The sequence below is a fragment of the Haliotis rufescens genome, unplaced genomic scaffold (genome assembly GCF_023055435.1).
Source record: "Haliotis rufescens isolate VD_foot unplaced genomic scaffold, xgHalRufe1.0.p SCAF_3, whole genome shotgun sequence".
In the NCBI taxonomy this organism is placed as follows: Eukaryota; Metazoa; Mollusca; class Gastropoda; order Lepetellida; family Haliotidae; genus Haliotis; species Haliotis rufescens.
Window position 1 is genome coordinate 56,875,941 of NW_025964001.1, and position 12,705 is coordinate 56,888,645.

Below are 12,705 nucleotides of genomic sequence, written 5' to 3' on the forward strand. Positions count from 1 at the left end.
CATAGGATGTTTGACATTTCATAATATTATGTGGTTTAAGACGTGGTCAAGTACATCTATATTGGTCTTTAACAAGGGATTCAAGGTCTGATGTATTTTTGTTTCAGTAAAACTATTTGAGGTGATAGAGACAGAAAAGACACTCTATCTTGTCATGGAATACGCAAGTGGCGGTGAGTACTTCTGATCATTTATCATGTTCGATCATTTATATATGATTTTACCACACCTTCCCCCACCCTCACCACAACCCCAATTATTTAGGAGTGCAGGGTCAGGTGGGTTAGGCAGGTCCAGGTATGAAGTCCATCCTGGTGTCTTCCACAGTAATAAGGCTGGAATAGTGCTAAAAGTGATATAAAACCTGATTCCAGGGCCCATGCTGAAGTCAGAGTTGTGTCCCCTTGTAGTACCGGATACAAACCCCAGATTTTACCCTGAAAATGATTATCGGTTTGTCAGCTCTATATACATGTTCGTGGGTTCCACCAAGGTGTTCAGCTGATAAGACGTAAATACTGCCCATGGCAGTGTACTCACTCACTCACTCTGTTACATGTTGGCCCCAAATATGTAGAGCGATCTAGCAGAAAAATCATAAAAACTGTCCTAAATATATAGAATTGTCCTTCTGGTTGGTTAGAACAGGCTTTTCTATATTTCCATATTTTGGTTTTCCAAATATCAAAAACGTTCCAATTTGATGTCACTGCCAATTTCTGCCTGATTGCTGATGTGGCGTAAAGCAATACTCACTCACCCAACTTACTGATGTTGCGTAACGCAATATTCACTCCCTCACATCAGGGGTTTACGTGGAACATGTGACCTTGGATTTGAGTGCATCTTTGTAGTTCGAATGCTCCAAGTTGTGAACAGGAAATATTCACTTGAATCTATTGTCTATCAGGAAGTGGAATATTTATACAATTTTGGATGTGAATACAACTATGTTGACGGATCCGGAATCTATTTCGGCCAAGAAGACTTGTCAGCTATATTTATGAAACTGAGTCCTTGACTGAGTCACCATCTACTTATCCCCATCAAGTATGTCCTGCAAGAACAAAGCATGCACTAGAGATGAGTGTCCCACCTCTGTCAGAAATATGTCGTACAGGATACAGTCGGGTCACAACTATTTTCAGGAGTTGATGGTGTTTTTAATCACAGTGATATAGTGGATAGTACGTCTGCCTGGAGAGAGGAAGTTGGGTGGTTCGATCCCCTCGCAATGTCAATGTTTCTGAGTGGGATATCCTTGCTAAACTACAGCATTGTATCTTGGTGGCTAGCACTATAAAGTCCAGACTAGTACAAGTATGCACACACAATTGCTATATGAGGGAAATGATCTTGAAGGTGATATGGCATTATATACCACCTCACCTCATGGATTGTCAGAGGCATTTTAATCAGTCACTGGCCTGATTTTAAGTGTCAGAATCTTAGACCATAATACCAAAAAATCACTTTTGATCAATTGATTCAGTGTTTTAAGATTCCTATGGGTTGAAACTGTCCCACCATTTCAACTCATTCACTTACTGACTTGGTATGTACTTGATGTCAGAATGATAAATGTCATTTTGTATTGAAGAAAACGTAATTTCTACCTGTAATTGATCTGCATATATTACAAAACTGTGGTCAAAACTGTTGAAGTTGTAGGCTGACTGTAATATTGTTAGGTAAATAATGGTTCTATTACCCAGTGTCAGAAATTGGCACTAGTCCTATAGTACTTGCCAAACTGCCCAATAGTTAAGGTATCCTAAGGACTAGTAGAAATTTGCAATTTTTAAGGGTTTTGCTATGTTATCATTATAAGGACTAGTGGGACTAAAATGTTAGTTTCTACCCCTGGTTACCCTGTTGACAAGGACATAGATCCTTCCATGTCTAGGGATGCAAAAGCACCCTGTATCTCTAGCCAGAGTCAGTTTGTCTGATGCAAGTTGTCCTGAGTGCTCGTAGAAATTCCGGCCTTTTCGCTGGTGCCCATGTGTTGTCACTGTCCAGGCTAGTAAACATTTCCGGTCATGTTGCTTCCCTGACTGTCTACTCTGTACTAATCCCTTGTGGGAATACCAGGGCAGAATGGTCCCAGTACAGGGATTTATCGGGACCTGCTGACACCGATATTCAGCCCCAAGTAGGCAGCAAATGTCAGTACATATTCCCAATTCATGGTTATGATTATGACAAATACCGTATTCGACGTAATAAGCGCCCAGCTCTAATAAGCGCCCACGGTGATATTTGCTAATATATTGGCTAGTGAACAATCCCAATTAGCACTCCTTCCGATTGATCAATGTTCACAAGACTTATTTATTCGCGTATAATACGCACTCGTGTGTAATATGCATTCTTAATTATGGGCAATTCAATTCTGGAAAAATGTATCTGTCGCATGTAAACATTTCAGTGTGTCAGCATAAACCACGAAATGTATCTTTCAACTCTCTTTTTTCCACCAAAATAATATTCTAATAAGAGCCCCCTATTTCTAATTTTGAGAGCGCCCTGGGCGCTTATTACGTCGAATACGGTAACTAATTTTGGGCTGTACAGGTACACTAACTTTTATTTTTCTGATGACAGGATTAAGAGAAATAGGTTTTAATGCTTCGTTTTTTATTATTGCATTAAATGTAATACAATGTTGAAATACATCTGAATTTAAGAAATAAGAACCTTAACATGTTTAAAAAAATAATTTTGAACAGAGAAACATTTCTGCAGAAATTGTCAGTATAGATTCCCAAATGGGAATTAAATATTTTTTCATGTTTGTCATGTAAATGAAGCTTTAAATATATATGTAACTAGTGTGATGACTTTGTCGAGGTGGCTTGTATTTCACTGATGATAGAACCGAAAAGGATGAAGGGGCTTGTATGCAATGTTATAATAACTGAAAAAATCCCAAATTTGAACAAAATCACATCCTAATTTGCCTGCCAAGGTCACTTAGTTTAGAATCATGGATAACCCCAGCAGTATCCCACGTGTGTCATGAATGATGAGGATGTCACAGTGTTTAACCTGGATGGTTAATGTGTCATAGTACTCCTACATTGTAGATAATTGCTTACGCTATATCAACAAATAGTGTGCCAGGCTCACTCAGTTTTCACCATTCATGGTGATATGGCTGTAATACTGTAAAACAAATATTCCCTTCCTCACTCAAACATGCTCAAGGGTTTTTCATTAGATCTACCGTATTCGACGTAATAAGCGCCCACGGCGATATTTGCTTATATATTGGCTAGTGAACAATCTCAATTAGCACCCCTTCCGATTGATCAATGTACATAAGACTTATTTATTCGAGTATAATAAACTCGTGTGTTACATGCACCCTTAATTATGGGCAGTTACATTCTTGAAAAATACATCTGTCGTATATAAACATTTCCAGCTGTCATCATAAACCACAAATTTATCTTTCAACTCTGTTTTTTTCACCAAAAAAATATTCTAATAAGAGCCCCCTGTTTCTAATTTTGAGAGCGCCCTGGCCGCTTATTAAGTCGAATACGGTACTTGAATTATGGAATTTCTGGATGAGCAGGAATGGTATTTATGTTATAAATAATACTGAAACAAATATTGATTTATCATATAACAAAAACATGTGTTCCGACTGCAGAATTGGTCCTTTGTTTAGTGTAAGAAAATTATTTTGGTAGTATATTCATATCAATTGTTGAAAAAGCTATTGACTGTTGTAGAATTGACATTATGTAGATCATGATCTTCATTATGAACTGACCCTCCGCTACACTAAATTTGTCCAGTGAAATAGTCCTTAGGCTTCCATGCTTTACCTTTGAGAGGGTATTTTAGTCACTTGAAGTTTTGTCACTGATACTCTTCATTTTGCCACATGTCTATAGAATCTAGACTGCCTCCGTGGTCTAGAGGTAGAGCGTCTGCCCGGAGAGCAGAAGGTCCGGGGTTCGAAACCCCAGCCACGTTGTACTAAAAGACGTTAATAGATGGTGCTTCTAGTTACCCTGTCTGGCGCTCGGCATTAAGGGGCTAAAACAAGGACTCGTCGACTCGGAGTCAGTATACTGTGTCTGAGTGGGGTATTCATGTTAAACTGCCGCATGGTATCTCAGTGGGCTGGCACTATAAATCGGCATCGGAAACAAATATATCCGAAAATTCACAGGCAAGTTTTTTATACTTTGGCAAGTGTACCGGTAGATGAATTCATTTTCAGGGTTTCTGAAAATGAATTAATTCTCTAGTCTCCTTGCTATTTTACATTATAGCAGCGGTAGAAACGAACACTTTTACTCTACTAGCATAATGATAACATATAGCAAAACCCTTAAAAATGGCAAATTTCTACTTATCCGCATAATACCTTAACTATTGGGCAGTTTCGCAAGGACTGGTGTCAATACTGACGCTGTTATAAGAGAATCTAACCAATATGAAATATGTTCTTTCATTTTGCCTGTCTGAAAATAATGCACATATAACCACACATTGGAGATGTGTGTTTCTTTAATTTCCACTGTTACCAGTCTAGGGAAATTAGATGTATCTCAAGGACAATGGTTCCACCAAGCAGAAGTGTCAACAGTTTCTGTGTAATTAGATATGCAATGATCTTGCTCACAAAGAAAATAACATTTCTTATCAGAATTATTAGAACATTTTTACAATCAGTCAGCGGTCTCTTTCCCATTACTCCATGCAGTTAAGATCAGTGACTTGATTGATTGCATGGATCGTTGCTCATAATATCAATCACTGGATTGTCTGGTCCTTACTCACTTGTAACACACCCTTGTCATACAGCTGGAATATTGCAGAGTGCATTGTTAAAGAACAAACACAGAACATGCAGCTGTCTTTTGAGTCGACTGGCCCGAACTCCTCCATTCACATTATTTCAAATTTTACTCTTCATATATACATGGTATAGATGAGGGATTTATCCAGAACTCTAGCCCCTGTCTCGCAAATTGGGTAAAAATAATTATTTTGTTCAAAATTATGATTTTTAAAGTGCTTATATTCTTAAATTGAGAGATTTAATTAATTTGAGGAGATTGTATATGATGCAATAACATAAAAGTGAGGATTAAAACATGTTCCTATTTGCTGGTAATGTGATCAGTGAAATACAGGTTTTCTCTATAAAGGCCGACATGGATACAATGTGTGAAGCTCATTACTAGTGTTGCTGGAATATGCTCCCACATTAAGCTGACACGCCGTGATATAACTGGAATACTGTTAAAAGTGGCCTTAAACCCAACTCACTCACTCACTCACTCACTCACTCACTCACTCACTCACTCTACAAAGCCATACAATTAGTTATAAATATATATTAACATGAACTGGGTAATTCAAAATACTTTTTGATGACACTTGCTGCAGACTATACTAGAGGTGAATAGTGGGCTCAGTGCAGGTCTAGATAAATCCCTGATGGGTTGTCAGAAGTTCAGCTTTCCGATACAAGATTTTACTGGACTTGGGCTAGACTGGTTGTTAATGTCACAGACTGATACTTCATCCCTGTGACCTGTATATGAAACCTGTGTATGCCAATAACATCAGGTAACCCTTGGTACAATTGATTTATGCTAATGAAGGCAACACTAGGTCAAGTACCTGAAGTAGCTAAGCTTTGTCCTGTCATGGATCTGTACAGCTGTATGTGTGAAGGTCTACACTGCATGTGAAGCAGGTCGTGGTTCGGGAAATTGTGTGAATGATACAAAATAATATGATTGCTTATCACCTGGCTTTTAAGCTTGTCTATCGTTCTATTTCATCGACACAACGAAAGAAAGTTGAAATTTTGTAAATCTTATTCCTAATCTTGCTAAAGGACATAAAATATTTGTCTGTGTATCTTTTGGTGATCTCCTATCGGAATAGTTTGATGACAGACAAGGTTTCAAGCCTGTTCTGGTGTTTCCTAGTAGATGGTTTATGGTTATATAGTAAAATACCATTAGTAGTTCTATTCTGTTTATGTTTTACATGAATAAGACTAAAAAGAATGCTCTTAATGTATGACTTTTCTGTTCACATTCATCATGTTCATGATCGATCCTTGCCATGATTAATTGATCATTGATTGCTTTTTAAATCGTAAGTTCTGACCAATTCCCAACACAAGGTGCTGGCTACATGGTCCAGCAATGGTTAGGTGATACTGTCCACTGATGTAGCTTCTCACACTTTGTCTATGTAGAATAGGACCGTCTCCGTGGTCTAGTGGTATAGCGTCCGCCCGGAGAGCGGAAGGTTCGGGGTTCGATCCCCGGCCGCGTCATACCAAAAGACATTTAAAGATGGTACTTGTTGTTACCCTGTCTGGCGCTCAGCATTAAGGGGCTAAAACAAGGACTGGTCGGCTCGGGGTCAGTATACTGTGTCTGAGTGGGGTATTCATGTTAAACTACGGCATGGTATCTCAGTGAGCTAGCACTATAAATCGGCATCAGTCTGGACTAGTACAAGCAGCCACACAAGCACACACATGTACATGCACGTCGCTATATAAGTGCAATAATTTTGGACGCGAAGTTAAACCCCATTTCACCTCACCTATGTAGAATAACCATTGATGGAAATAAATATGTGAATTTCAATATAATTTGGCTAAAATGTCATTATGCACATATGTGTTGTCCATACACATGCTGGGGCACAGGTGGCCGAGTTGTCTAAGGCGCCGCGATTCGCTGTGCAGAGTTACGTCCCTTGGGCATGCCAGAAACCTGTGATTGTGGGTTCGAATCCCGGTTGGCCCTGATTATGTTTCTAGGTTTGTCAGCACCATACCCGTGCTCGTGGGTTTCACCGAAGTGGTAAACGTCTGAGACCTCCCATCACTTTGAACTTTCCTCCCACATTAAGCTGACACACCGTGATATAACTGGAATATTGTTAAAAGCGGCGTTAAACCCAACTCACTCACACACTTAATACACATGCTAGCACGGCAAGACTGATGACTTGTTATACTTCCACTTGGTGGATGAATCAATTACTATCTCTACTCAATTTTTACACTTGTTTGTTTTGTTTTACAGGGGAAGTATTTGATTACCTAGTTGCTCATGGGAGGATGAAAGAAAAAGAAGCAAGGGCAAAATTTAGACAGGTAAGTCAGTTTATACATGAAGGTCACATGGTAATACTGTCTCGTGAAGATCCGGGTGGAGAAGGGGTCTTCAGCAACCAATAGTTTCCGTCGGAGTTGACTCATGGGATGAGGTGAACAGACTCACTGCCTTGGTTGTATGTCATCGTATCCAAATTGCATAGATCGATGCTCATGATGTCGATCACTGGATTGTCTGGTTCCAAATTGAATATTTTCAGAGTGCTGTCATATAGCTGGATTATTGCTGAGTGCAGTGTTAAACAACAACGAACAAAAAAAAATATGTGTAAACTTCATTACTAATCAGTGGTCGAAGTTAAGCATTAAAAAAAAGTCCTTGTCAATGCTCTAATGTTAAAAGATTTAAGGAGTCTAGACTGAGATACTATATCACCAAACTTCGTGGACATGGGCACCCCTTTTAGTTATGAACACTGCATATTTCTCTTTATCCTATAGACCTCAAGTACAAGCAAGCAAAACACTTTCTTCTTCAAACACTACATAGTTTTACTATATTAACTCTTTGACTTAGGGGGGCCACGGGTGGCCCAGTCATCTAAGGCGCCCCAAATCGCTGTGCAGAGTTGCGTCCCTTGGGCATGCCAGAAACCTATGATTGTGGGTTCAAATCCCGGTTCGCCCTGATTATGTTTCTAGGTTTGTCAGCACCATACCTGTGCTAGTGGGTTTCACCGAAGTGGTAAATGTCTGAGACCTGCATCACTTCGGGCTTTCCTCCCACATTAATCTGACCCTCCGTGATTTAACTGGAATACTGTTAAAAGTGGCGTTAAACCCACCTTACTTACTCACTCACTCTTTGACTTAGAATTTAGGTTTGCAATTTTACCTGGCCTCACCATTTTATATCTACAAGTGAGCTTGTATACCTTGACATCTGTATCATGTCCCGTCCTGGAGCCATTTGTGGTATTGACAGGTTGTTCAGGTCAAACTATAGGCTTTCCTTCACACAAGGGGTTGAACGATATATTGTAGTATCACAATTGTTACCATGTTGATAGGATGTTATTATGCCAATAGCATCGTGGACAGTATGCATAACAATGGATAGTTTCAATAGTGCTATTAGTTAAAAATATTACATATTTAATTTGTACAGGTTTTATTAAACCTGTCTGAGTAGTTGTTTTGCAAGGATTACAACAACTTCAGATTTGTTAGTTTCTTTTGGTTTGAGTAGCAGATGGGAGCAGCCGTGTTCGAGATTGTCAGCAATACCTTATGCATTTCTATTTCATTGATCAATGTAATTATTAAGCCTGAAGCAGGTTTACGACTATTGCAATACTATTGCAATACTATTGGAATATTTGACAACTATCGCAACACTATTGGAATAGTGTAGGCTATTATTGCTGTACAATAGCAATAGTGCAAATAGCCCCAATAGTCACCCCTACTTCACACATTCTCAGTCAATGCCCAGTGAAAAGTCAACAGTATCTGGGTGAACTGCACATACTGTGATGCACCTTTACAGCATAAAATCTGAACACCAGCAATTGTTGCACCTTCAGAGGAGCAGTTTGTCGAAGGTGTGCTCCAGTTACTCTGTGCAGGATTGTCTCCCTTGGGTGTGGCAGAATCCTATGGTTCACCCTGTAATGACTTATATCTGTGCTAGTGAGTTTCACCAAAGTGGTAAGACCTTTATCACTTTGGGCTTTCCTCCCACATCAAGCTGACGTTCTGCGACACTACGCCAAACTCACTCAATGACTTGTAACAACTTGACATTTTCCCTCCAAACTAATGGTCTTCCGTGGTACTTCACCCTTTCTCTCCCTTCTCACATCAACAATGAACCCCTGCCGTTGTAGAGGAAACTTGCAAGCAGTGCAAGATGATGGAATTTGATCCCAATCGAGGTTGCACTAATTGCTGTCCAGTATGTGTACTAATTATGACTCATGAATCCCTGAGTAAGGCAATGCACCGTTCACTCACTTGGCAGGAACAGTGAAGCTGTGATTATACAGCAGGGGTCAAACATTCAGCTAATTGCATGATTATAACCTTTGCTTATGTTTTAGGACTATTTTGGTATTGCACGATCATAGGGAACATGTTTAGTCAGCCATGACAAGCCAGTGTAGATCCAGGGAACATGCTGACATTCAAACATAATGGCTATTGATTGAAGATCCACAATGTGGTGCAATATGTTTTTCAGCCTTGTGTATTCAGATTGTGATGTCAGTTTGCCATAGTATGCATGATCTGTTCACGCCAGTGACAGAAGGCATGCTATTGATCAATCCTTCCTTCCATGTGTTGCTGTGCCCAGCTACACTTGACATACTCTCAGCATGCTCAGAGCTCCAGATATGCTTTTGGTGTTAGAATTACTGATGCCCAAAGATTTTATCTGGGTATTCAAATTTCTGTTACCCACTAGTTTTTTGCACATGTGGGTATTTAAATATTTAAAAACACTGTTCATCTAGTCCCTGCAAACTGGTGTCGTGTGGGTTCGAGAGCTTTATAGGACTCAAAAATACCACGATACTTCCACAAGAAAGTGTGATGGCAAATGATCATGAGGTAACTGTCATCGTGGAGTTTGTCAAGGTTGACGGAATGCCCGTTTATAATTTCAAAATCAGTTGCTGATTTGCTAATCGAATATGCAGGGTTACTTCACAATATTTTCATGATACCCACAAGTTTTATTTTTGTAGCGTATCTGTAATGTTCGTTGCATATTTGATACACTTGGATTTTATTTTACTGCCTATTTCTGCATTTCTGATGCGTATTTTACGCAGATACGCAGCTTATCTGGAGCTCTGTACTCTAGCCACTGTTGGCAAGGGTTTGAATAATGTGTTTTGGAATGGAACAGTAGCAAATGGCACTAGTCCTATAGTGACAAGGTAGACACAGTTTATGGATAACAACTTCTTTAATACTGTAAAAAGTGACATTTCAGTATAGATTCTTATACCTTTGTCAAGGGAGACTGGAAGGTACAAGGACCATACCATTGACCAGTAAACAATGTGCCGACTAATGGACGAAAGATGTTTTCTATCACTAGTCAATGTTGACTGTCGATGCGGTGTAAATATTGACCTGTGTTGAAGAGTTTTCTTTATAAGATTTACTGGAAATGATGCGCATTTCAGAAATGTACCATTTTGATTGCCATTTGTAGATGTATGTTTTTTATATGGTTGTCCAATTTTGAAGATCTGCTTATACACTTATAGTGGTGGCTTTAACGGCTGCTTTCAGTTCCATAAATGTGAAAGTATTATGGCACCCTGATTCTGTGGACCATTGCCCAACAACCCCTGATTGTGTGGATCATTGCTCAACCCCTGATTCTGTGGATTATTGCTCAACCCCTGATTCTGTGGACCATTGCCCAACCCCTGATTCTGTGGATTATTGCTCAACCCCTGATTGTGTGGGTCATTGCCCAACCCCTGATTGTGTGGATCATTGCTCAACCCTTGATTGTGTGGATCATTGCCCAACCCCTGATTGTGTGGATCATTGCTCAACACCTGATTGTGTGGATCATTGCTCAACCCCTGATTGTGTGGATCATTGCTCAACCCGATTGTGTGGGTCATTGCCCAACCCCTGATTGTGTGGATCATTGCTCAACCCCTGATTGTGTGGAACATTGCCCAACCCCTGATTGTGTGGATCATTGCTCAACCCCTGATTGTGTGGATCATTGCCCAACCCCTGATTGTGTGGATCATTGCTCAACCCCTGATTGTGTGGGTCATTGCCCAACCCCTGATTGTGTGGATCATTGCTCAACCCCTGATTGTGTGGACCATTGCTCAAACCCCGGATTGTGTGGATCATTGCTAAACCCCGGATTGTGTGGAACATTGCTCAACCCCTGATTGTGTGGATCATTGCTCAACCCCTGATTGTGTGGACCATAGCTCAACCCCTGATTGTGTGGATCTTTGTTCAACCCCTGATTGTGTGGACCATTGCTCAACCCCTGATTGTGTAGGTCATAGCTCAACCCCAGATTGTTTGGATCTTTGTTCAACCCCTGATTGTGTGGACCATTGCTCAACCCCAGATTGTGTGGGTCATTGCTCATAGTACAGGGTTCGTAAGGCTTGAAAAAGCCTTGAATTTTAAGAACCCTCTTGAAAATCCTTGATTTCTGGTGTCAACCTTCACCAAAATAAGTTTGAAAAGCCTTGAATTTGTACAAGTTTACATTTACTTGTTAATCACACAAAAATGCCAATGACGTTAAAGTGAGATTTACTGAGTGATAGAATTGTGTGCCAAAGACCCTTAAGAATTCATGACAGACTTAATTTATTTTGTTATTGATGTAACATGAATCTTATTGGAAAGTGTGTGATGGTCGTGCTGCTTATAACTAATATATAGTATGCTGGATTTAATAAACTATAGACAGACAAGGGATAATAACCCAACTAAAAATGCCGTGAAAATGACAGTTGGCAGCCTTTAAAAGCCTTGAATGTTTGTGTTCCATAAATATATGAACTATGTAGTACCATCCACTAGATAATTTGGCCCAGACTTGATTGTTTCAAAACTGCCGTCATGAGGCTGGAATTTGTCTGACGGCAGTGGAAAGCAAGGTTCACATACTTAAGAGATCTGTATTTCATGAGAATATCTTGTTGAAACTACTAATAACCACCAGACAAGATAAATTATCAGTAATTCAATAAACGAATTGTATAGAATATCAGAGGTCATAAGAGTAGCACTGTATCATGTGTCATATGTCATTGTCTGATGCACTGGCATAAATTATGTTGTTGGTAGATGGTATGCCAATTTCAATTGTTCACTTATATCTGGATCATTTGGGTAGCCAAGCGGTTACACTTAATACATTTGTACATTGCGACCCGGGTTTGATTCCCCCCCACATGGGTACAATGTGTGAAGCCTGTTTTTAGGTGTGGAATATTGCTCGTTTTCACTCTCACTCACTCTCACTCACTCACTCACTCACTCACTCACTCACTCACTCACTCACTCACTCACTCACTCACTCACTCACTCACTCACTCACTCTAGGTACAATGTGTGAAGCCCATTTCTGGTGTCCCCCGCCGTGGTATTGCTGGAAAATTGCTAAAAGTGGCGTAAAACCATACTCACTCACTCACTCACTCCAGGTTGCTTTGAATACTTAATGGTCACATGACCTTTGCAAACATGCTTCCTGGCATTCTGAAGCACTCAATTCGAGAGATAGACAAATAAATATGGATTTGACTTTGATGAAGTTTGTGTTCCCCTATAGAGAGAAATTTTATCATCAACTCTATATTGTGTTAGACAATCATTTTTTCACTGTTATGATATGGTCAGACAAAATATGGAATAGAATAAAATGTAATTATTGTATTTGATGTTGGAAGCTTGACAAGATCTATTTTCAGTTATTTCACACATAATATATATAGACGTCTTTTATGCCTCTACTTCTAAAATTGTATGTTTTTTAGAATTAGGTCGACCATAATGAAGATATTAAGTTGTTTCAAGAA

General features: G+C 39.6%; 1 protein-coding gene across 14 annotated transcripts in view; it reads left to right on the forward strand.

Moving 5' to 3' along the window:
• LOC124115397 (MAP/microtubule affinity-regulating kinase 3-like) overlaps positions 1-12,705 on the forward strand; it is a 74,836-nt gene that overhangs the window by 17,172 nt on the left and 44,959 nt on the right. For all 14 annotated transcript variants that reach the window (XM_046476353.2, XM_046476346.2, XM_046476349.2 and 11 more), the window contains exons 5-6: positions 108-173; positions 7,086-7,156. In XM_046476353.2, coding sequence (XP_046332309.1) covers positions 108-173; positions 7,086-7,156 — 137 coding nt within the window. The remainder of the gene's footprint in view (positions 1-107; positions 174-7,085; positions 7,157-12,705) is intronic.